The sequence below is a fragment of the Sinocyclocheilus anshuiensis genome, unplaced genomic scaffold, assembly GCF_001515605.1.
Source record: "Sinocyclocheilus anshuiensis isolate Anshui unplaced genomic scaffold, SAMN03320099.WGS_v1.1 scaffold516, whole genome shotgun sequence".
NCBI classification, from domain to species: Eukaryota; Metazoa; Chordata; class Actinopteri; order Cypriniformes; family Cyprinidae; genus Sinocyclocheilus; species Sinocyclocheilus anshuiensis.
The window spans coordinates 224,250-249,611 of record NW_015554079.1 but is presented as its reverse complement, the minus strand read 5'-3'; the positions used below and the strand labels follow the sequence as shown (position 1 = coordinate 249,611).

The 25,362-nt window shown below is 41.0% G+C and overlaps 1 protein-coding gene across 7 annotated transcripts in view; it reads right to left on the bottom strand.

The window, feature by feature from the left end:
* The window catches only part of LOC107669025 (voltage-dependent L-type calcium channel subunit alpha-1D-like), a 107,805-nt gene that overhangs the window by 76,387 nt on the left and 6,056 nt on the right, over positions 1 to 25,362 (bottom strand). For all 7 annotated transcript variants that reach the window (XM_016461118.1, XM_016461119.1, XM_016461117.1 and 4 more), the window contains exons 3-4: positions 23,565 to 23,670; positions 2,952 to 3,091 (exon numbers count right to left, since the gene is read on the bottom strand). In XM_016461118.1, the coding sequence (XP_016316604.1) occupies positions 2,952 to 3,091; positions 23,565 to 23,670 (246 nt within the window). The remainder of the gene's footprint in view (positions 1 to 2,951; positions 3,092 to 23,564; positions 23,671 to 25,362) is intronic.

Genomic DNA, 25,362 nt, shown 5'->3' with positions numbered 1-25,362 from the left:
CCCCCCCCTTTTGGTTCGTTCCGCGATCCTTGGCTGTTGGACAATGTTTCTTTAGAAGAAAGAGGGATTTATACACTTTTTAATGTTATATTTTGTAATATTGGCGTTGTTTTATTTTTGTACTAAGAATTTATTTTCTCATCCAATATTTTAAGGAGACACTTCCTCCCTTGCCTCCTCGGAGGAAACGCCCCTGCTTCAGACTATGATTCAATCCAGTCAGAGAATATTTTGAGATTATTTTAGAACACATTGTTTTCATTTGTCATGCATAACAACAAGACACATGTTTCTGTGTGAGCTCGTTGTGATCAGAATGATTTTAAAGTCTGGTAGTGTGTGATTTTCAGTCTGTAAGTGTATGATGCCTAGCATTTTAAAATCTGTTCAGATTTTAATAGTTATGTAGTGTATAACGATGCTTTTGGGGAAACACATACCAGAGCAGTTCTTGAGTACACTTTTACATATCCTAACATAGACCACATTATTTACCATTATTTATATTTTATTTTTACTTTTGATGCTTAAGTAAATTTATAATCAATATCAAAATTTGCATTAGGTACTTGAGACTATTTCCATATACTGTAGGTATCTACTTTTACACAAGTTTGATGACTGGACACTGTTAAATATTATGCTGTAGAAAAAGACACATGATAAAGTCACTTATCAGAATACATTTCCTTATTCTATGATTTCTACATCATTCATCAAGCAAACAAACTCATATCCTCATTCTGCACACAGAAAGTGTCAACCACACTGCGAAATATTTTCTGAAGAGACATGACCACGTCATGTGGAGAACTAATTGAAAAGTGTGGAGTTTTCAGGAAAGGACAAAAAATGATTCACTTGCAAAAGATTTATGGGTGTGGACATTGAGTAAATGATGACAGAAATTTCATTTTTGTATGAACTATCCATTGAATAATACAGGTGTTAAAACTTAACAAAGTCCATAAAACATGGCCCGTACTCACATATTGACTCATTTATATTACATAAATTATAAATAATTATATAAATTATATATGGTGCTCAAGGTCCTACATACAAAAACCATCAGGGTAACACATGTGACACTAAATGAATGCTATAAATATATTGATGAAATAAAATAAAATATAAACTGTAAAACTGATAACTAAAATAAAAAAAAGGAATTTAAATAAAATGTCAATCATATGTGATGCATCACACAATAACTTTTAGGAATATGCTTTTACTGTATTTTACTATAAATTATAAGATTGTCATATATATAAATATATATATATATAAAAAGATTTTAATAAGTCATTTTTTATAAGTGCATGCATTTTTCTTCTTGAATAGTATATAGATTTAAACTGTAAACTATATAGTAATTCATACATATCACTTCCAAAAAGCATCAGTTTTACCATATTTTACAGTAACATTATATATGTATGGATATATACACACTTATTTTGTAAATTTGTACATTGATTTTTCATTGCTATGTTTGCTGTCACTATAAATGGTCAAGTTGATGTGTTGTTCACCAGGCAACTGCATCACTTTAGAGTGCCGTACTTTAGCACAAAACCCTGTGATTGTTTTAATCACCACAGGAAGTGTCACGTCACAAAACAGTAATCAAATTGCGAAGACAGATCACATTTTTGCACAATCACAATGTTGAGGAAGTTCAGAATCAAGGGACCATTTGAACCATCACATCTGTGAAACTCTGCAAAGCTGGTATTAAGATACAGACAAATGTCTCTGCAATTCCCAGTAGACTTCTGTTTAAAAAGTCATTATTCTTGAGCTGTCTTGAAGAGTCTGTTTATTTGACAAGTATTTTGGATTACATTAATTTATTGTGTATCTGCGAGTTACGTCTTTTGGATTAAGGCCAAGATTTGAATCTTAAGTAACATCAAAAATGTTCACTGTTTAAAGGACGTTATATGCTTGTGAAAAAAGTGCTTAATTATATTAAATGTGCACTTGTAGTGTACTTCAGATCTTAGAGAATATTATTTAAAACTGTACTTGCAGATAATATAATATCAATGAAATAAAATGCCACTTAAGTGTATTTAAAGACAGTATACTTGTTTCTTAGCACACATTTAAGTACTTTGTATTAATGTCAGTTTTACTTTAAAGTATAGTTAATTCATTATGACTTCATCATTTGACATGCTTTAAAGAAGTAGACTTATTTTGCTGTGTTGACTAACATAAAGCACATGTGAAGTGTTTGATTAAAATTGCAACTATATCGTGTTATCTGATGTTATATTTAAAGGTAATACATTTTACTGAATTGCAACATCATTTAGAATATATTTAAATACACAAAATACAAGTTTCAATTTTACATTTACCATAAAAGCTTGTCAGTACATTTGGCAGTACACTTTACTCATACTTCAAAGATGAGGTGTAATAATGAAATGACATATAAAGATGTGCTGAAGTCCTACTTAAGTGGGTTAAAAAAGCAGTTCAGCTAAATGCATTGAATGCTTTTTCATTTAATTGCAAATAACATACAATTAAGTGTTCAAAAATATTACAGGACAAAGGAATATAAAATCAAACATGCGTGTGTGTGTGTGTGTGCGTGTGTGTGTGTGTGTGTGTACCTACTTAACCATAATTTGGGGACAAATTTGTACCCAAACGTGAGCTAAACCTGACAAAATCTCCAAAAACCTCCCTTTGGGACGTCCTCATTTCTAAAACTGGTTTAAAAATAAAGTAAACCAAATTTTTTTTTTAATTGTAAAAATGCACAAAGTTTCCTGTAAGGGGTAGGTTTAGGTGTAGGGTTGGTGTAGGGCGATAGAATATATGGTCTGTACAGTATAAAAAATATATATATATACGTGTGTGTGTGTGTGTGTGTGTGTGTGTGTGTGTGTGTGTGTGTGTGTTTGCGCAGATGTGTGTGACAGTTCACTTACCCTACTATGACGATGACAAAATCCAACATATTCCAGCCGTTTCTCACATAGGAGTTCTGGTGCATCACAAGCCCATAAGCTATGATCTTGAGGAAGGTTTCAATCGTGAAAATGATCAGGAAGGCATATTCTACTGTTTCCTGTGAAACACAATGATAGAAAAGCAAGACTTTAGTTCTAAGCAGCTGTTTTAGTTTGAAGAACAACAAGAGCATGTGATTGGTAAATCAATTTGACATATTTGACAATTTGACAAATCAATCAATGACATAGAGAATGAGAAAAATCAATATGCATAAAACATTGCTGTTACAGATTTAATATAAACGTTTCACATATATTTTGCATATAAACGTAGATACATAGAGCACATCACATATGGTAAACATGGAAGCTTGTGGGTGTGCATCACATGCTAGAACAAACCCTTTTGGCTCTCATGCATTACACTCACATGTTTATCATATGTGATGTGTGTGTCGATCATTGTTTAGATGTTAATCAAAGCCTAAATTACACGTGTTCATATATATATTTACAAGACTGAAACTAAACCGCTCTGATGGAGATCAGATTGAACTGCAGGTAAATGTGCATGCTCATGAACCCAAAGATGACGAAAGAGACTACATTCCAAAGTACTGCATATTTGTAGGTTTTGGAACACAAACTAAAGGATATCAACCTCACGATCTTCAACATGTAAAAGTGCTCTACCGTTGAGATGTAAGCCTGATGCAGATGAGGACATTTTGATGAGATATGGTCAAATTTTAAACAATTAGGGTTAAAGCTGCATCAGTTGGATATAAACTACCCTTCCAATAGAGAAATTAATGGAATATGTTCATCATACAGTATTTTGTTTGCAAAGACAAATCACATTTTGTCTGCAAACTGAATCAAGCATTTAAATCCTAAAGAAAGCGCCTGTTTTATGCGTCTTTTTTCTATTCACAAAGACAGAAATCTGAAACTACCTTGACTTTCTTTTTATTAAGAGTACAACAATTGTTCCTATTGTCACATCCATTTTATAACTTGTGTGACGAGCGTCCCGAAGCTGCATCAGCGTCGCCCTGGAAACGAGCGAGGAGCACCTGGCCGTCCTCATCACAGGCTGATCGGTCACAGCTGCAGCTCATCAGGCGGTGGCCACATAAGCCACGCAAGCCCTGCCATCTGGGAGACTTCTCCATGAGACTGAGCACTAACTCGCCCTCTCATTTCTCCCACAGACAGCAGCGTGTGACCGACCAGCCCCACAGGAGCACTGCACGGACCATCTGCACTGGGAAGACGGAAGCCCAACATGGACGAAATCCTCCAGCGGCTCACCGAGGTTAGCATCCGCCAGCAACAAATCGTTAAGCACCTCGCCACCCGTCGAGGGAAGACAGAGCAGGAGCTCGGGGCCCTGCGTGCCGCCGCCGCTCAACGCGTTCCGCTGCCGGACCCCGCGAGCGCCGCCGTTTCCCCGGAGGGTGGTCCAGGAGCGGTGCGCGCCGGAGGGCACCCCGCGACCAGTGAGCAGGCCGGCGGCTCCCTCTCCTCGGGATGAGCCCATGCCAAAGGAAGTCCCCGCACGGACCTGGCTGACAGGCTGCATTGTGCAATGCAACCTGCAGGTTGGGCACCTGACGAAGGCGCAGCAGGCCCAACAGCGCCACTATAACCGGACAGCCCAACCACGGGAGTTCCAACCCGGAGACTGAGTCATGGTCCTAGTCCTCAATGCGGCGTGCAAATTCCTGGCCACCTGGCAGGGTCCCTATACGGTGCTGGAGAAGATTGGGCCGGTGACGTACCGTGTGCGTCAGCCAGGAAAGAGGAGAGCCGAGCAGCTCTACTGATCGGTCACAGCTGCAGCTCATCAGGCGGCGGCCACATAAGCCACGCAAGCCCTGCCATCTGGGAGACTTCTCCATGAGACTGAGCACTAACTCGCCCTCTCATTTCTCCCACTGACAGCAACGTGTGACCGACCAGCCCCACAGGAGCACTGCACGGACCCTCTGCACTGGGAAGACGGAAGAGAGCACTCACGGCACCGGAGCACCTACCTGGACCTTTCTCCCTACCACCCACCTCACTAATAAATCCACCCTCCGGGGCTTTTATTAAAAATTCCTTGTCGTGTGATTCTTCACCCCGTTACACTTGCTACATATAACTAGCATTCCGAACAACTCTTAATTTCTGGTACAAACAGAAAACAACAAATTTCCTTAACTTATGTATATTAATTTCACATTTCCATTAGAACAGTTTCACATTTCTTTTTTTTTCTCATGTGATATAGTCCTTTAAGTATTGAGGTTTCTTTATCAAAAGTCCTGCTTTCGTGACAACAGATGCTGGGATGTCTGTCTGTTTGGTGTTCCGCATCTGATTTTCCACATTGTTGGATGTTTGCGATTGAGCATCTGCAGTTCCTGCATGTTTTGTATTGTCAGGAGCAATAGTCTCTATTTGGTTAGAGACTCTGGGGGTCATTCGCTGTTCCCTTCGGAGATGTCTCCTGTTCCTCCTTATAACACCTCCAGAATCCAACTGGACACTGTAGGATCCTGAGTCGATGGGCTCCACCGCTGTCCCCTTTCTCCAGAACTTATGAGGCTCAAATGGTTGTATTCTCACAGGGTCACCTTGTTTTAGAGTCTCTAAGTCTTTGGCTGATCTGTTGTAGTATGTTTGTTGCTATTGTTGATTTGTTGTCAGTTCTCTCAAAGAATTCTGAATCTTTGGTTGCAGGAGGCTGGTTTTCGTGGGTAGAAGTGTCTTTGTGTGACGGCTCAGTAGCCTCTGTGCTGGGTTGGTTGACAATCCATGTGTTGGTGTGTTTCTATGATCTAGGATTGCTAAATATGGATCCTGTCTTGACATTTGTGCTTTAAGCATCAATCACTTGGCAGTTTTGACTGCTGATTCTGCCTTGCCATTACTCCGAGGATAGCCAGGTGATGAGGTTTTGTGCAGAAATGCCCAATGGTGACTGAACTTCTGGAACTCCTGTGACGAAAACTGTGGGCCATTGTCAGAGATGGCGATGTCTGGAATACCCTGACGGGTGAAGTGACCTTTCAGCTTTCTTATGACAGTAGTAGATTTGGTGTCTGGCAGATAATCAATTTCCCAAAAATTGGAATAGTAGTGTAATTAGATAGTCCTTGTTGTCAAAAGTAAACAGGTCCGTGCCTACCTTGGCCCAAGGTCTGTCCGGCATATGTGTACGCAGTGTCTCCTTTTGCTGGTTACAGTCCACTGCGCGGCAGGTGTCACACTGCTGTACATATGATTTGATCTGCTCGTTCATTCCTTGCCAGTACACACACTCTCTGGCCCTCCTCAGGCATCCTTTCACACCTAAATGAGATTGCGTTATTCCCCTCCAAATCTGCTTAGGGATAACAGCTCGTTCACCTCTGAAAACAATGCCATCCTGGTAGCTCAACTCCTCTTGAAACAGGTAATAATTACCTATTTCTTGTGGTGTGTCAGTCTTGTTCTTTGACCAACCTTGTAATATGGCTTTAATCAGTGTCTGCAAAGTTTTGTCTCTGCTTAGGGATAACAGCTCGTTCACCTCTGAAAACAATGCCATCCTGGTAGCTCAACTCCTCTTGAAACAGGTAATAATGACCTATTTCTTGTGGTGTGTCAGTCTTGTTCTTTGACCAACCTTGTAATATGGCTTTAATCAGTGTCTGCAAAGTTTTGTTCTCTTTTGTTGCAGAACAGATTAACCCAAGTCTGTCCGCTGAGATCGGTACATGTTGTGTCATGTTAATTGTCTCTAACTCTGCTTCAACAGCTCCAGTAGCCCTGTTCTGTGCATGTTAGTGCTCTGCTTGTGAATGCTACTGGCTTACCTCCTTGCATGAGTGCAGCACCAAGGCCTCCCTCCGAGGCATCACATCGGATGGTAAATTCTTCATCAGGGTCGTAATACTTTAACACTGGAGCATTTGGGATTGTTTCTTTTATATTACAGAATGCCTCTTCATGCTGCGCAGTCCACCTCCATTGAGAGTCTCTGTGCGTCAACTGTCTCAGGGCCTCACACTGGTCAGAAAGATGTGCACAAAACTTTGAGAGGTAATTTACCATCCCTAGTAGTCTCTGAACTGCTTTTACATCTGTTGGTTTCTGCATGTGTGTTATTGCTCGAACTTTGTCTGGGTCTATTTTCAATCCATCAGATGTCAGGAGGTGTCCGATGTAAGAGACTTCTCTTTGTCTCAATTTGAACTTAGCAGCATTTAACTTGATACCTTTCTCTCTGCATCGCGCTAGAAATGCTTTCAGATTTTCATCATGGTCTCTCTCTGATTCTTGTGTCTCTCCTTGTCCTGTAATGAGCACATCATCAGCAATGATGTATAGTCCTGGCAGGCCCTCTAATGTGAGTGTGAGCTTCCTCTGAAATATTTCAGGGGTCGGATGCAGCCATCAATACCTGCCGAATGTGGAAGAGAATGTGGTGAGATAGCTGGATTCTTCCTCCAGCTTGACGTGCCAGAATCCACTTTTAACATCGCACACAGTAAACACTTTGGCTTTTGACAGTTCAGGGAGTATGTCATCAATAGCGGGTAGTTGGAAATGACAGCGTTTTAAAGCTCTGTTTAAAGGTCTTGGATCTATACATACTCTGAGACTGCTGCTGGGCTTCTGTACGACCACCATACTACTGATCCAAATCTTCCTTCAAAGGTTTCATCATGGCCACTGGAACCCTTCTTTTTGGGAGCTGTGTGTTATCAATCTCAATTTTGTACTCTCCCTCCAGGCAGCCATCACCCGGGAATAAATACATCAGCATATTCACTCTTTATCTGCTGTAGTGACCACTGGCTGGTTGCGGACTTTCCTTTGGTGACTATACTGCCTATTGCAAGAATGTTCTCGTAATGCACTTTGATGAGCTTCATAGCTTCACTTGCTTTCTTCCCTATTAGGGGGACAGTACAATTGTTATCCACCACCTGGAATTCCAGCCTGTACAGTTTGTGGTTTCTCGGGTTTCTTACTTTTAGTTTGCACTTTCCTAGTGGTCTCACTTTGCTTTGGTTGTACATTATTAGCACAGTCTTTGTATCCTCCAGTTTTATATCTGGGCTCTGCAGACTGATAGGAATTACATTACAGCTTGCTCCACAGTCAATCTGAAATTTCACAAGGTCCTTTCCCAAAAGCATCCCTGCGTACAGCTGTTTTCTTTTCATTGTCTTTCTCTTTTTTGATTACAGTCTCTGGATTTGCTACACCTTGGATGTCCTCATACTTATCACTGTCCTGTTCAGTCACTTTGTTTACTGATTTATGGTTTCCTTGTCTCAGCTGGGCTCTACATTTAACTGCAAAGTGATTTGGCTTTCCACACTTTTTACATTTCTTACCAAAAGCTGGGCATTTCTGTTTGTTCTTTTCATGCTCTTTACCACAGAATCTGCACGTGATCATAATGCCGGGTGGATGGCGATCTAGACGTGCTCCTTGTCTGATGGCATGCACCTCTTCTACTGCTGCACCTGCAATGGCTTTGCTGTTCTGTCCGCTGCTCTGCATATACGTATGCACGTCTGTAGTGTTAAATCTTTCTCACGAAGCAGTCTCTCTCTCAGTCCTTCGTTGTTAATTCTGCATACTATTCTGTCGCGTATGAGTGAGTCTTTGATTTCTCCAAAGTTGCATGTTTTAGCAAGCATTCGTAACTCCATGACGTAATTATTGATTGACTGTTCAGCTCCCTGACTTTTTGAGAAGAATCGATAGCGTTCTACTGTCTCGTTTATACTGGGATTACAGTGCTCATCAAACTTTGCAATAATGTTCGTTAACGTTCGTGCATCCGCGGCTACATCACTAGAGAGTTTCCAGCAGTTCCTGACCGCTCTCGCCGATGAGGTAGTAAAACAATTTGACCTTCATCTTTTCCTCCGCATCTGACATAGTTAACTCCAAGTAGAGATTAAACTCGTCCCTCCAGGATTTCCAGGACTTGGATAGATTGTCAGTGCCCATGCATAACGGTGATGGGGGGGCTTTAATCCGTCCATCTTGCAGCTCTCCGCCATCTAATTCTTAACTTGTAAACTAACAATCTAAAAGTGCCCACGCTGCCGCCATGTTTTATTATGTTCTGTCTTTTTTCTATTCACAAAGACAGAAATCTGAAACTAACTTGACTTTCATTTCATTAAGCTTGAGAGCCCCATACACAGTTCCACATGTGTTTACCCAGAGCGTGCTTCTCTCTTTTGGTTCCCCACTACAACAAACGTACAACAATTGTTCCTATTGTCACAGCGCCGAGATGTTTGAACTTCATCCTAGATGATCATTTGAAAAAAACATGATCGGAAACATGATTGTGCAATCACGTAAATGGAAAGGAGGTGTTCATCTTTGCCATGTGTGAATGAATCGCTTTCAAATAATAGATATGAGTTAGCTGAAACACTTTCTTTGAGTAAAGATTGTTCAGAACCCAGAAACTGAAAATGAACTGTCCAGACAACATATGCCAGAAATGTGTTAAAGAAATTTCAAATGGATAAATAAAGAACAATCAACACACCACATCAGCACAATCTTGTCAAATCCTCTGATGATCAAAAAATTTCAGTCTGCAGTTGGTAGCCTATGTATAGCCTGTATATATACAGTATATATATATATATCCGGTCACCTGCAGGATGAGATGCGATCATTACACGGAAGACCATCATAAAATCGTATATCTATATATATATATGATTTTATGATGGTCTTCAGTGTAATGATCGCATCTCATCCTGCAGGTGACCGGATGACAATGGCTAGGTCACAGCACTAAGAATAGTTACAATAGACTTGGATGACTAGATTAATCCCATTTGAACAATAAAATATCACCGCTGAACATGGCAGGCTGGCCATGTCTATTCACAAAACAAATCCGTTCAGTCATTGATTTTCACATGAATATACTGCAATACAAACCACTGTTCCAAACATGAATTTTGGCAGTGTATTAATCCATTTTACATCATGCGCCCTCCTTTGTCTTAAAGCACTTAAGCTCATCAAATACTTCAGGTACTTTCACGTGTGGTGGACTTACATAAGGACAGAGTCTGAGGGCAAAGACAAGCTGCCTGATGGCCACAGTGACGCAGTATCCAGTTTAGTTGATGGCAGCATTAGACTAACAAGTCTACATGCTCTAAAAGCAATGTCGTTTACTTGTTGGCCAAAGCAACACGTTGCCCTATGAATGGTGTAAAGTGAACAAGGTAGATCATGTGCTCCTCTGTTCAACAGAAGTGATGATGCAGTAGTTTATGAATGGTCATTTGCCATGTGCAGTTGGTCATGCTGAGTGAATTCTGACTGCTGTTTGACTTTAAAGCAGAAAACACACCTGGACCACAGTAAACTGATCCCAGTACTTGGTTTGGGAATTCTGAAGCTCGGGTAGCCTGCTTAATTGACCTTTCACAAAGACCCGGCCACTTCGTTACTGTTGCTGCGTCTGACAAGCCAGGCTCATGCCACACATCATGTTCTCACACGGAGCAAAGAGAAAACTGACAACGCACCAACAGACAAGACAGAGCAGGTTACTGTAGGCATGAAACAAAGTCTCAGCTTTCAAATTGTGAGAAGAATGTTTTAAGAAATTCAAACAATAAATACCATTTTGTGGCTCTTTAATGCATCGTGACAGATCACTGTAGCACTTCAATTCAAGTTCAATCTCTTCATCTTTACTAGTTATAGCATGAAATAAACATGAATGAATATCAGGAGGTATCTTGTTTCAACCATGGAAAGATATCAATACACACCATTTTTCAAGTTCAAGTCCACTGAAGTTAATCTTCTCTCCTGTCTGGTTTGTTTGTCAGACAAAAATGGCAGATTCCATGTTATGATTGGTCAGATCGCCTGTCAATCAAACCCCCAGCGAATGGTCAATTGGCAAAATTTGATTTGGTCAGACAGTGCCATCACTTGCAATCATAGTTTTAATTGGTTAGTTCCAGCAAATTGTTCTTTGCTTTATAGTGTTACAACAGCCAAACAGCACTGTTTTTATCACTCCGCTATATTTGTTCCAGACAGATCGTCAGTCTGTGCATTAGGGGTGGGATTTTACACTGACTCTTTCTGCAGTCACTCAATTTTTGCTCATTCAACCGTTTTGTTCTGATCCCTTCAGGAATTAAATAAGTGACTGTCTTTACGAGTGAGTCACTGAATCTTTCAATCAACTATTGTGATCTTGTGATCTGAGTTCAAACACCATGGCTTCCAGTACAGCTGAATCCACTATGAATGCCGATTCATAGATTTGGAAATTACATTTGCTTAAATAAAAAACCTTTATAATTTTAAAAACTTTTGTGTTTACTTCGATTGCCTGGGTTTTTATGTTATATTTTTTGCTTTCATTGAAACAAAAGACAAAATAAATCATGATGGGTGCTGTCACAATCCCAGTTTTGTGTTCCCCAGTCATGTTTAGGACCCTTGTCTTGGCATTTTTGTTCCCTGTTCACTTCCTTTGTTCAGTTCCTGTCTCTGTTTGTCTTGTCTTGTCTTGCCTAACCCTAACACAATCACAGTAAAGACAGATGATATTAAGGCCTATGTCTAGAATTATGATATCAGACCATGTCTCTAATGAGCCCATTTTTACCTCTACATAAACTCTCAAGCAAGTAATAGTTGCACAGACAGAGTATCAGTCATTAATAACAAGTCACAGAGGAAGCCAGCACTGTGAAGTGACTGAGCTTTTAAGCACTTGTTATAGGGTGCCATGAATAATTAAGAAAAATGTTCCCACTTTATATTAGGTGGCCTTAACTACTATATACTTAAATCACAAATAAGTACAATGTCATTTTTGGGTGGGTTAAGGTGTAAGGGATCGGTCAACAGTGTAATTATAAACGGAATTACAGAAATTAATTGTAGATGTAATCACATGCAGGTATTTTTTTCAAAATATAAGTACAATGTAAAACATATATGTGTACAATAAGTGCATTGTATCTAATGATTAATTTAAATGTAAGTACATAATAGTTAAGGCCACCTAATATAAAGTGGTACCAGAAACATTAGCCCTGTCATCGGTCAAGGCTATGCAGTCTCATAAATCACCCCATTGATGTAACAATACTTACTTCAAATGAAGAATTCAGTCCAAAAAAAAAACAACTACATTATGCACTATACAATATAATGTTATGTTTGACTTTCAAAGAAACTTCATTGCATCACATTGCTGTTCACAAAAAAAAATCTGAACAATTGATTCTCATAACACTGATTTTATGCTTGGAAACATGCACAGGAGAGCAATGATGGCAGCCACAACTTTACTATGGAATTGCTTGATAATCTGCTTATTTTTAACCAAAAAATATCAGAACACTTGGAAAATATTCATCTAGTCACATGGCCTTGCTACACACTAAAGTGATGTACTGCCACTGCACTGCAATCACCCAAGAAGACATTTATTATTGTACAGGAGTAAACCAGTAGCACGGGTTTGGAATGACACGAGGGTGAGTAAATGATAACAGAATTTTCAGTTTTGGGCAAGCTGTCCCTTTAAACTCACAAAATAAAGTATTAAAGTACAAAAGTATTTAATTGAACAGCTGGTCGAGTGAAATAAGGGTCGTAGTGTGAGAAAAGAGAGACAGTGGATGGAGTGAGAGATGAGAGAGTGAGTGAAGATATAATCCTCCTATGATCCTCTTTCATCACAGAGGAAAACAACTGCAAGCGTATTTGTTTATTGCACGTACTGTAAAGCTTGTTGCGTTTGCTTCACACACAACTTTCACTCATCTGTGTATACGAAAGCCCCCATTCAGCCTCGTCATAAATTAACAGACACACAAGCGGTTCTTGCTACAGTTGACCAACGCTCACGATTTCACACTTGTTCAAAGGGCTTTCCCAAAGGCATGTGTGGAATTGAGAATATAGGTTTGTAGGCTGGAAATGATCGATGAACATGCATGAGTGAGTGCAATGGAAATACAGAGAGAAAGAAAGGTTAAACACTGGTGTCACTGACTCGGTTGAGGCTAATCTTACTGGACAAGCCCAGTGCTACTAAAAGCCCTGGAGCTCAGCGGACACCCGACCAAATGCTCACACTGATTTAAAAGAAAAAAGACTATATGTGTCACGATAACTAAACTGTATGAAGTCCAGAAACTGTTAGCAATCACTAGTATTTGTGCCTGGTTTTCTGAATATGAGGTCAGTTCACTAAAGATCATGCATGAGATCAGACAAAGACAATCAGATCTGAATCGTGTTTACTATTAACTCTTTCGCTGCTTTGGACAGAAATATCTGGCTTTCAATGTTTTCACTGGTATGTGGAAGGAAATAATATTTCTGAAATAGTATTAAATCTCTTGATCAAAACATTGTGAAGAAGAAGCAGAAACAAGCGATTGTGTAATTAAGCAGATGTATATGTAAAAAAAACATCATCAAGCATTAAACAGGATATAAATCAAAACTGCCTAAAGTTACCGAATGAAATGTCGACCAAGGAAGTAGTTTAGGACTGTGAAGGTTTGATGGAATCTACTCAATCTATGTTTTGATCATCGATCTGAATCTGATTCAGACGTAGTCTTTCGCAAAAACCCGTTTTTCCCTGCTTTTTGTTTAAAATGTTGCTTTTTTTATTAACTTACCCACATTCAAGTGTTGCTAAAATAGAATGCATGAAGATTGAAAAAAGCAGACATTCTGTTCTTTCTTTTAACATATTGCATGTTTATATATACATACAACAAATTATTCTGGGGATCATTAAATTTTTGTGAAAACGATCAAAAATGCTGGCGGTTGCTGGCAACTTTAAAAAAAAGTGAAATAAAACAGAGTATTATTATTATTATTATTATTATTATTATTATTATTAGACCAGAGGTTTTATTTTGGTGGAAAGCCACGGGGAAATCGTAAAGCTTCTCTTTTGCTGACAAGAGATTTTTAAACAATTACACATTTGTGAAGACTGGGGGTGCGTGTTGAGTATTTAGATGCATGTTATAAAAGACCCAAACTCACAACATTTGCAAACATGTAGTTCTCTTTCAAACATTCGTTCGGTATCTCACTATGGGAATCGCCTCAGGCGTGACCAATCCTGGAAGCACCAATTACACCACGTCTGTCGGTTGACAGACCAATCACGACAGTGATGCGGGAGTCCCGCCTCCCTCATATATATCACTGCTTGCGGTCCCTACTTCATTCTCGTTCTCTTCCCCGTGAAGATCCTCATTGGAAGCTATCCTCAGCAGATCCTTGTAAGAGTGGCCACTTAACTGTTCACGGACGAGCCGCATTTTAGGTACATCGCCGAACACGGCAGCTTTTTTTTGGGAAAATATTCTCTGTTAAAGTGAATATTTTCTTTCTACTATATCTATATCTTTGTTTGTGGACCAGCGCGTCAAGGCGGGTTCTCATTTTCTTTATCGAGCAGTTACAGCTCCTTTCTCTCAATTATTCCCTCACATTAAGGGAATAATTGCTGTACGGCCCGATATCGAGAGGCACGTTGTGGTGATCTCGTTAATCTCCCAGTGTTTGCATCTCTGTTATGGCGGCTATGAGCCCATCCAGTGGCACATCGAAGGGGAAAGATCCCTCTCGCCCGTGTGCTTGTGGGTCTATGATTTCATCTATAGACTCTCACCCTCTGTGCATAGCGTGTTTGGGAGTTAGACATGCACAGGCTGTGCTCGCTAATCCTGAGTGCTGTCCGCACTGCTTTCAGTTCCCATAAAGGGTTTTAGAGCACAGAGTACGAGTCGCGGCCGCGAATAAAGGGGACCAGAGTCTTTCGCGCCTCCCACGGAGATGAACGAGGTTTCTCCGCAGGCCCAGTGCAGCTGGGGAGAGTTGATGGACGAGATTTCTCCTGAACTTCCTCCCCTCTTTGAATCAGACCCTTTTAGCGGGGGACAAAGAGGAGGAGGAGGAAGATGATGAGACGATTGCTCGTCTTTTAGAGGAGGATTTGGAGGAAGACGAAGAGGATGCTATCCTCCCTCCTAATCTTTCTTCCAGGCCTGGCAGTGCTATGGGTGAGTCCCCCTCCCCCATGCCAGGGGAACTGGACCTCATTGAAATGTGTAGGAGGGCAGCTGCCAAACGCTCTATCAACTGGCCATCTCAGCAAGAGGGCCAGGGCACAGAGAGGGATTTATATGATGGGAAGAGGCTGCCGTCGCGCACTTCCCCAGTCAAGCAGCTGATACCAGCCGTCCCAGCATGTGTCGCAGAGATGCGGCGCTTCTGGGACAAACTCTTCTCACATAGGGTTCCTGTTAAACGTTTCTCTAGGCTGGATGTCCACAATATGGAGGAGTTGGGGATGTCCAACACCCCCCAGTCGAATTGTCATTGGCAAGTCACCTCCACCCCAATCGGCGGGCAGCACTATTCTCCTCCTCTCCTTCACTGCTGGGACGGACAGAGAGGTTGTCTGCTTCTCTGTTTCATAAAATGTATTGCTCCTTTGCCCTGGCTGTCAGAGCCCTAAATGCCACCTCACTGCTTACAGCGTACCAGGCTGAGCTCATGGAGGAGATGGGGAGGCAGATTGATGCTGGGTCACCCGACTCAGCATTGTGGGAAATTGATGGGGAAGCTTTTGAAACTTGCCTTCCCAGGAAGCCGACTGCTCGGTCCCCCCAACCCATGCGTCCAGGGTTTGCCTCTGCTTCCAGGGGAGGACAGTCAGGGTACAGAAACCTTAGCCCCCCCCACCCCCACCTCAGCAGTCAATGCAGGCGGAGGTTCACCCAAAACAGCCCCAGCCCAGAGGTAAGGCCTCGTTTGCAGCAGCAGTGGCTAAACATCGCCCAGCTAACCCTCAGGGAGGCAAAAAGAGGCGGGCGACCTAACCTGTGGTCTGAGTTTGAATCAAAAGAGGGGCTACAGCACTCACGGAGTCTCTGTAGCACCCCTCTGCACAGCACAGGAGTCTTGTACACAATAAAAACATTATACAGTGTTATTCGTCGTTATTCGTCGAGACTGGTTTACATCAGTAGATTTGAAGGATGCTTACTTTCACATAAGTATTTATCCGGCACACAGAAAATTCCTCAGGTTTGCCTATCAGGGCACAGCCTACGAATTTTTAACAGTTCTGTTCGGTTTGGCATTAGCCCCAAGAACTTTCACGAAATGTGTCGAGCGGCTCTAACACCGCTAAGAATAGCGGGTCTCAGAGTGTCAGCTTATTTGGACGATCTCCTCCTCTCAGCTCCGTCACGGCAGCAGGCGGAGATAGATATGAATCTGCATGTGTCTCATTTAAAAGGCTTAGGCTTCAAAATAAAGGAGACGAAAAGCTGCTTAGTGCCCATGCAAGAAATAATTTACCTGGGTCTCAGGCTGAACTCAGACCTGTATCAAGTGTTTCTATTAGAGGAGCGCATCAGGTCTATTCGTGGTTGTATCTCCCTTTTCCAGAGAGGGAAAAAAGTCCCATTCAGACTATGTTTACGTATTCTAGGGCTGATGGCCTCTGCAGTGTCTTTCATTCCATTCGGACTTTTGCGAATGAGAGAGTTTCAATGCTGGGTAGCGGCACAGCGCTTATGTCCGAAGCGCCACCTCAACCGCAAAGTGAGTGTCATCACATTGCTTGTGCGCTCTCCGCTGCTGGAGAGATCGAGCTTTTCTTGATTCAGGGACTCTGCTGGGAGTTATTTCTCTGAGATAAGTGGTAACGACGGATGCGTCACTCACAGTTTGGGGTGCAGTGTGCGAGGGCAGAATAGCAAAAGGAAAATGGCCTACAAGGCGATCCTGCGCTACAGAACGCACATATAAACTTCCTGGAACTGTTAACAGTGTTTCTAGCATTGAAACATTTCGAGCAGTTCCTACGGAATCAACACGTTTTGGTCAGATCGGACAACACAACGGCGGTGGCATATATAAATCGCCAAGGGGGAACACGTTCTCCCCAGCTTCACAGTCTAGCACGAAAAATTCATGGTGTGGGGCATGAAGCATTTTCATTCATTACGGGTGACTTATGTCCTGGGAATAATGAATGTGGGGGCAGATCTCCTGTCCAGGGGGAATCCTCTGTACGGAGAATGGACTCTCCACCCTCAGGTAGTGAACCAGTTGTGGGAGAGGTTCGGCCGAACTGCGGTAGATCTCTTCGTCTCGCACGAAAACACTCATTGCCCTCTATTATTTTCTCTGGCGAGAGAAGGTGGGTGTGGATGCTTTGGCTCACCCGTGGCCAAACCTACTGCTTTACGCGTTTCCTCCTCTAAGTCTGATCGTACCAACTCTAAAAAGAATAAGAGAGCGCAGTCACTCAGTAATACTGATCTCTCCGAGCTGGCCAGGGAAGTTGTGGCTGACAGAGATAATCCAGCTCCTGCGCGATCGGCCCTGGCCTCTCCCGTTGCGCAGAGACCTCCTCTCAGTACCGTTTCTAGGCATAGGCAATTGGATCAGAGCACTGTCAATTGCTGCCTCTTGATTGTTGCATGCAAAGTTTGCATTTGGAGCGCTCAATAATGCCATTAGATCAATGGGTTCTGTCAGTGCTTTGGCAAGGTAAGGCTTTTTTTTGCCATGCAATAAAACTAAGTTCAAAGGCCAATTTAGAATATTGGTACAGTAAAAAGTGCACAAAACCAGTATTTTTTTGTATTTCACGTTGTGAAATTATCCAAAAGGTGTGCGTTTTTTTGCCAATGCATTGTTAAAGGTTCAGTGTGTCGTTTAATATTCCCATATAAAACTTTAACAGCCCATTAAAAAATATTGGTGTAGTAAAACTCACAAGATAAATACATCCTTTATTAAACTGCTTTGTCGAATTTAACGCATCCTTACGGAAGTGTCGAAATGCTTAATCAATTAATTCGCTTCCAACAGCGCCCAATGGGAGCATAGAGGGCAGTGTGCCATGTTATTTAAAGGAGAAGTTCACGCTTCAAAGAGTAACAAAGGAATAAGTAGCTGAATTCTGATTACTTTTATGCCACTGATAAGGCTTTTATATGTAGTTTGAGGTAACAAAGGGTTTATAGGTTTGACTGAAATAATAATGTAATAACTGACACAACAACAAAAAAGCAATTGAACAAAAACAGATAAAGACAAAAAGTAGCCATTGATAATATCTAAACATGTACCCAACTCTAAATGTAATAAAATTAATTTATGAGTGATGACAATTTCTTGGCAACTAGGGATTGTTACATAGATGTAACATACAGGCATCCAGTGGCTATAATGGTATTGCAGATAATAAATTGTGCAAATTTTTTATCTTAACAGTCAATTTACAAATAATGTTTTTATTTTATTTTGTTTGTATGTAATCTTAAATTATCTTGTTTTATGAGTGGGAGTGGGATGGGGGTGCGCTTTTAGGGATTTCACCTAGAAACATTTTGGAAATGTATCAATGTTGTTATTTAAGATTTGAGTGTTTACATAATCAGTTTTATTTTATTTTGTATGTAATCTTTACTAAATTATCTTGTTTTATGAGTGGGAGTGGGATGGGGGGACGGGGGGGGGTGCTAATAGGGATTTCGCCTAGGGCATCAAAATGGCTAGAAATGGCCCTGCTCCTCTCACAAGCGCGCGGATAGATTTTTCACCCGGCACCGGACAAAGTGGCTCTTTGGGCCTGACCCGTGAGAGGTTGAATTTAAGTGTTACGGGTTTGCCTCCGAGGGTGATTGAAATTATTCAAAATGCGAGAGCGGCTTCGATGCGCTCTGCATATGATAGGAAATGGAATGTGTTTGAGCTTTGGTGCGCACAAAGGCAAATTGTTCCTTTCACTGTTCAGTGGCAGAGGTATTATGTTTTCTGCAAGAACTTTTAGATAAGGGCAGAGCCTTCTCTACTGTTAAGGTTTATCTTGCTGCAATTTCTGCATACCATGGGGGATTGACAGAAATACAATAGGTCAGTACCCGCTTGTGTGCAGGTTTATGAGAGGTGCGCGGCGTCTGAACAGGGTTTCAAAGCCACTGATTCTGCCGTGGGATCTGTCAGTTGTCCTTAACGCACTCTCTCAGCCTCCTTTTGAGCCGATAGACAATATTGATTTAAAGTTCCTTTCGCTAAAGGTTGCTTTGTTATTGGCTCTTTCGACCGCGAAACGAGTTAGTGAACTTCATGCTTTGTCGGTTCATAACTCCTGTATGCTGTTTGCTATGGATTTCTCGCGAGTAACTCTCAAGATGTATCCAGCATTTGTGAGTGAGTCAGCTTTCGCCTGTAGACAGGTGGATTTACTAGTTTTTCATCCGTAGCCTTTTTCCTCATCGGAAGAAGAGCAGCTTCATTGCTTGTGCCCTGTCCGTGCGTTGCGTCATTATGTGGACAGGATGAAGGGATTAAGAAGGAGTAATCAGCTATTTGTTTCATGGGCTAATTCTCATAAGGGTATACCTATTTCTCGTCAGCGCCTGTCCCACTGGGTGGTGGAAGCTATTATATTGGGTTATAATAGTATGGGTCTAAGTCCTCCAGAGGGGCTGAGGGCTCATAGTACCAGAAGGTTAGCCACCTCATGGGCATTGTTTAAGGGTGTTTCAATTCAAGACATTTGTGTGGCGGCGAGCTGGGCTTTGCCACACACTTTTGTCAGATTTTATAGGTTGGACGCTACAGAGCCTTCATTGGCGCATTCCGTCCTAAGCATATATTTAAAAAAAACACTCGTAAAGAAGTTGTTTTTATTTTTCACATGTCTCTGTTCTATTCTGGGAATAGTGGAGGGCTTGCGTTATTATGTTATCGCACATCACTGAGTTGGTTGACATGCCTGCTTCGGACAGCATATCTGCAATACGGGAGTTACCGGGAGTTACCCATAGTGAGATACCGAACAAATGTTTGAAAGAGAACTTTAGCATCTCACAGCAGCTTAGATTGCAGTAAATGCTGCTTCACACAAACTTTAGGTTTGTTTTATCACTTCTGATAACATGAGTGAGGTATCTCACCACACTTCCCTCCTTGCAGCAGCAAGGAGAAGAGATATGCTGAGAATGAAGTAGGGACCACTTGCAGCAATATATATGAGGGAGGCGGGACTCCCGCATCACTGTCATGATTGGACTGTCAACTGACAGACGTGGTGTAATTGGTGCTTCTAGGATTGGTCACGCCCGAGGCGATTCCCATAGTGAGATACCTCACTCCTGTTATCAGAGAACCGGGGTTACATGAGTAACCTAAAGTTTATGTGAAGCAGCATTTACTGCAAACTAAGCTGCTGTGAGATGCTGAAAACACTGGCTCATGCTTCAGTGGCGTGCTTCACTCTGAAACTCACAGCTTGTCAGACTATATATTAGGGCTGCCCTCGACTAAGGATTTTTTTGGTCAACTAGTAGTTGTTCATTTTAAGATTTTTTATTTTTTTTTTAGATTTATTAATAAACTATTTAAATCATTATAATGAACCTTTAATTGCCTACATAGCCTAATAAGCGCTCAAGCACACGCATAAAGCTTGCCACAGCGCACCGGCAGAAGTAGCCTAATGATTATGAATGTGTCAGTGAAAAACAGTAAGGAGACTGCATTAACATTTTAATAATGTGATAAACTAGTGCTTTCTTTGTTTTCGGTTTAAGTGATGAACTCAGCGACACTGACTCGTCATCTCCGCAGTAGTGATGCGCCTGTATTCATGTTTCATACAGATTACATAATCTGATAATATTTGTTTTCCATTTGAATTGGTTCATTTGAAAGTAGACATTTCACTCTCTATATATTTTTTTTTTTATTTCTGTAAGGCGAAGATATACACGGAGTTTCGCGCTCAAGTTCACAGACCGAGACGGCTGAAAGCGCATCCTGTTTGCTTTCATTATTTTACAAAAGCACGTTTTGTTGTTATTGTGAGTTTGCACAAATAAACGTAGAGTCTTTACAGATTTGAAAGATATATTACTCTTATCTGTATGACCAAAAATGACGGAGTAGCCTATTTTAAGAGCAAGTGAGTGCACCGGCGCCTCCATCTGTCCTGCAGTGAGTGCGCACTGCTGTTCAAATTCCACACTCCACACAGACACTATTATAGTGTCTAATGTTAACCTAGAGAAATGTGCGCTATAGTGACACTATAGCACACATTTCTCTAGGTTAACATTAGATTGAGCGGCCATGTAAAGTTGCTAATACTTACATATTTCAGATGATAAGCCATATTTGAGGTTGATGAATGATAGCCGAGCGTTTGGATGTCCTGCCTGATGTAGGCTACTGTATTACCCTAGACTAGTCATTAACGATCTGTCCGTCACGAACTGAGTGACTTCGCATGTGGATTTTTTTTTTATGTGACTAAGCGACTAATCAAATTTAACGATTAGTCAACTATTAGGGGGCAGCCCTACTATATATTTCCTGTGGTTAAACTGCAGCCCTTGCAGTTTGATAATCGCTCCAACTGGCAGGTAACCCTGTTATATGTAACATGTAACCCTGTTATATGTACAAGCCAACGCGAAATGGAAAAGCAACTGGCAGGAAACAGCTGTTTCTGGTGCTACACTGAATCAAGTTTGTGGTGATGTGAGATAAGGGCTGGTGATGTGACCGTATGCAGGTTCATCAAGTGCTTCACTGGTGATCAAGCAGGCTAGATGCAACAGAACAGGCAGTTGGAGAGACCTTGTGGTTAATAGATCCAGTACCTAGCCTTGCATGGTTGGGGATGGAGATGAGAACACTGTGTTTCAGTGTTTGCGAATGAAAATGAAAGTGAAAGTGAAAGTGACGTGACATGTGGCCGAGTATGGTTACCCATACTAGGAATTAGTGCTCTGCATTTAACCCATCCTAAGTGCACACCCACAAACCGTGAACACACACCCGGAGCAGTGGGCAGCCATTTTTTGCTGTGGCGCCCGTTGAGCAGTTGGGGGTTCGGTGCCTTGCTCAAGGGCACCTCAGTCGTGGTATTGAAGGTGGGAGAGAGCGCTGTACATTCACTCCCCCCACCTACAATCCCTGCTAGTATGAGACTCGAACCCGCAACCTTTGGCACTACCTTTGCTACTCCGTCATCTTTGGCACCAAATGTGGCACTATTAGCAGTCATGATCAATGCCATGACAGGCCTAATGAAACAAATAAGAGGCATAATGATAAACAGACAGTATTCTTCATTCAACAGAAAAACTGTCAGTGCTACAAACGTGAGCTTCAGTCTCAAACTACTACAGCAGCCACAAGCACTGCATTTGGCACTGGTTTCAATTATGCAGTCTCCAGGTGTGAAGTAGTCTTTGTTTGTATGGCTCTGCCCAGTATGTGAGAGAATGCAAAACCATCTGTCCAAAAAACTCAAGCTGAAACACAGTTGAGTCATGTAGATTTACAATGATTGAAACATACAAGCAAGTCAAAAAATATATGTAATAATAATAAAGTTTTGGAATGGTCAAGTCAAAGCCTAAACTTAAATCTGACGGATACAGCTAATGTTTAAAAGACTACAAATGTCACTGAGCTGAAGTGTTTCTTTGAGGGGTGGGCCAAAATTGTAGAAAGAACTAAAGGAAGCATTTGGTTGCAGTTATTGTAGAAACAGTTTTTCTACTAGATACTAGGTGTTAAAAAACTTTCTTTAATATGTATATTAGTTGAGTTTTCCGTTCACTTTGCTGGTTTATAGGTTTTGGTTAAAGTTCTGATGGAATTCAGTGTAAAAATGTGCAAAAGCACACAAAATCAGAAAGGCCAAATACTTATTTACAGCACTGTATGCTTTGAATGCACTGTATGCCAAATAAAGTAGAGTAAATGATGTTGGATATATAGTGAGCAGGATGGTTTCAGCACCATGGACAGCTCTGATCACCTACAGTAAATGATCCAGAAAATTAACCTGTAAAACTCTAGACTGGCATTATCAGTGCATTTATTTCAATATTTTATGTACGCTGTATAATGTATATGCTCCACTACTGCATAAGACAAAGTGGACATATTCAAGTTTTTTTGTATCTATATAGTGGTTAGTGTATGTGGGATGCTGTTAATTCCCATATATAAATAATGTATAAAACAATGGAAGTTTAGGCTACAGTGATAGTATGTAAGCCTACACAATAACCAGCCCCAGATGTTTCTCCTCAAAATTCCTTAGGAGTTAAAAAAAAACAGACACAAGACACTCGTCTACATTAAGAGTGTAGCGCCATAGCATTAATAAAGATTGCTCAATTAAATAGATAATTTTCTTGAAGGATTCTGATCAAAGATGTCTGAATTCATATTCAGATACAACTGAGATATGAAAAATATCATTTTTCTTTCCCATGAAGCTACTTCCACACAAACAACAGAGCAATTATACATCATACATTTCATATACCTGCAGACACAAACATGAGCAGCATGGATGAGCACCTTTTGAGTGTTTGCAAATTCGCCTTTGGGTTTGTGTAATTCCACTCTAATTCACTCATCTAATCTCAATTAGCAGAAACTAATCCCACAACACAGCCAATGAGAAATCAGAAGAGACGTCACAGTACTCACCAAATCATGATTAGTTGAGTTGGAATCGTCTTCAGGAAAGGGGATGTAAACAGCTAAGGCCACACAGTTGGCAAATATTGACAGCAGTATAAAGATATCAAAAGGTCTGGAAATAACATGTTTAAGGAGAAAAATGATAGCAGTATCATCCGTTTCACAAATGACCCCAACCAATCAAACTTGATTATAAAGTAAAATTGCAATCTTTTGTATTTAAAACTCTCAAAGCTGTAACCTATGTCATGGCAGAGATATTATGTGGCATTTTAGGCTCAATTTTATGTCATTTCTGTGTGACTGGTAATTGTTTCCAAACATTCCCACCACCCAATACTGGTCAGTCCCACTGATAGTCCTGCCCCAAACTCACATCAGAAGCTGACATGTCGGGCATGGTGAACTCCAAATGGCATTTTGGTTTCTTTGAAGGGCATTGCGGGAGGGGGGCGCCACAGGAACACAGGAAGGGTCATTTTAAATCAAAGTGTGTAATATAACCCCTTAACGTGCCCTCGCTCAAGGCCATTAATGAAGCACATGCAATGGTCAGTTCAAGGTAATTCAAGTAATTTTACTGTTTATGTTCACTTGACCCAGAGTGACGAGTCGTTTTAAAATCAGAAGGTTGAAATTCAAAGTTTCAAAAGGTTTAAAAGAATGAGGAAATGGCGCCGTCTTTCATTGCTCCCTTGTTCCAGTTGGCCACATTACCAGGCCGTCAATGTAAGTAAGAAAATAATTCTTAATTATTTTAAGATACTTTACTTAATTGGCTTGCCAGGTTAAATAATAAACAAACAAACATTATGAGACACAATTGCACTGCTCCCTCCAAAGTCCCCACTTCAAGGGCCATCCTTCGGAGTGAGCAGAGCACAGGGATTCTCAGTTCCCACTGGAATGTTGTTCTGCACTCGTATAATTTTCCTTCTTCTGTGGAACACCAAAACAATATTCTTTTTCTTTACATAACAAAAGTCAATGGGGTTCAAAAGTCTCGCTGACTCCATGAAGTTGGACCCCAATAACATCAAGCTTTGTTGGCATTTTGTGTGTTTGGCAGAGGAAAGAAAACTATCCGGCTCATTGGAAATACGTGCCTCTGCCTACGTTTCTGCAGAACTTGTACCTATTATACGAAACACTGCAGTTTCCAGTTTAAATGAACGCTAGAGGCAGTAAAACTCTGACTCTTATTCCTTTATAACTATATTATAACATTATAACTTTCATTCCTTTTCACACAAATTATGATTTACAGTGCCAGAGTTTCTATTAAGAAAGTCTAATTTTCGCACACACACTTGCAGAATATTATGTTATGACCGCAAAACTATTTTAACATGCTGCACGATTTGAAAACTGATACTTTTGAACATTCGCATCACATATAGAGCTTCATATGTATGGGTTTTCTGACACAGTAGGTTGCTCAGTGGCTCATGCGATACGGCGCTGCACTTGATAGGTGAAGCACTCTGGTACGAATCCTGACAAACTACGGTTCCCGGACATTTGAATTCTGAACTGCTGCAGTGCGTGCTTGAAGCAATGTAATAAAAACGCTGCAATACATACCTGTATCAACACAATAAAAACGTGGCTATGGTCAAGTATTGAACGTGCGGTTTAACTGCCGCCAAATGTACAATAAGGCACATAATATCTGTGTTGCAGAAACGTCACCACAAGTATATGTTTTCAATGTGCCTGGGTTGAAAGAAAACCATTTACTTACATTTTTTACTATCCCTTTAAATCAGTGGTCTCAAACTCAATTCCTGGAGGGCCACAGCTC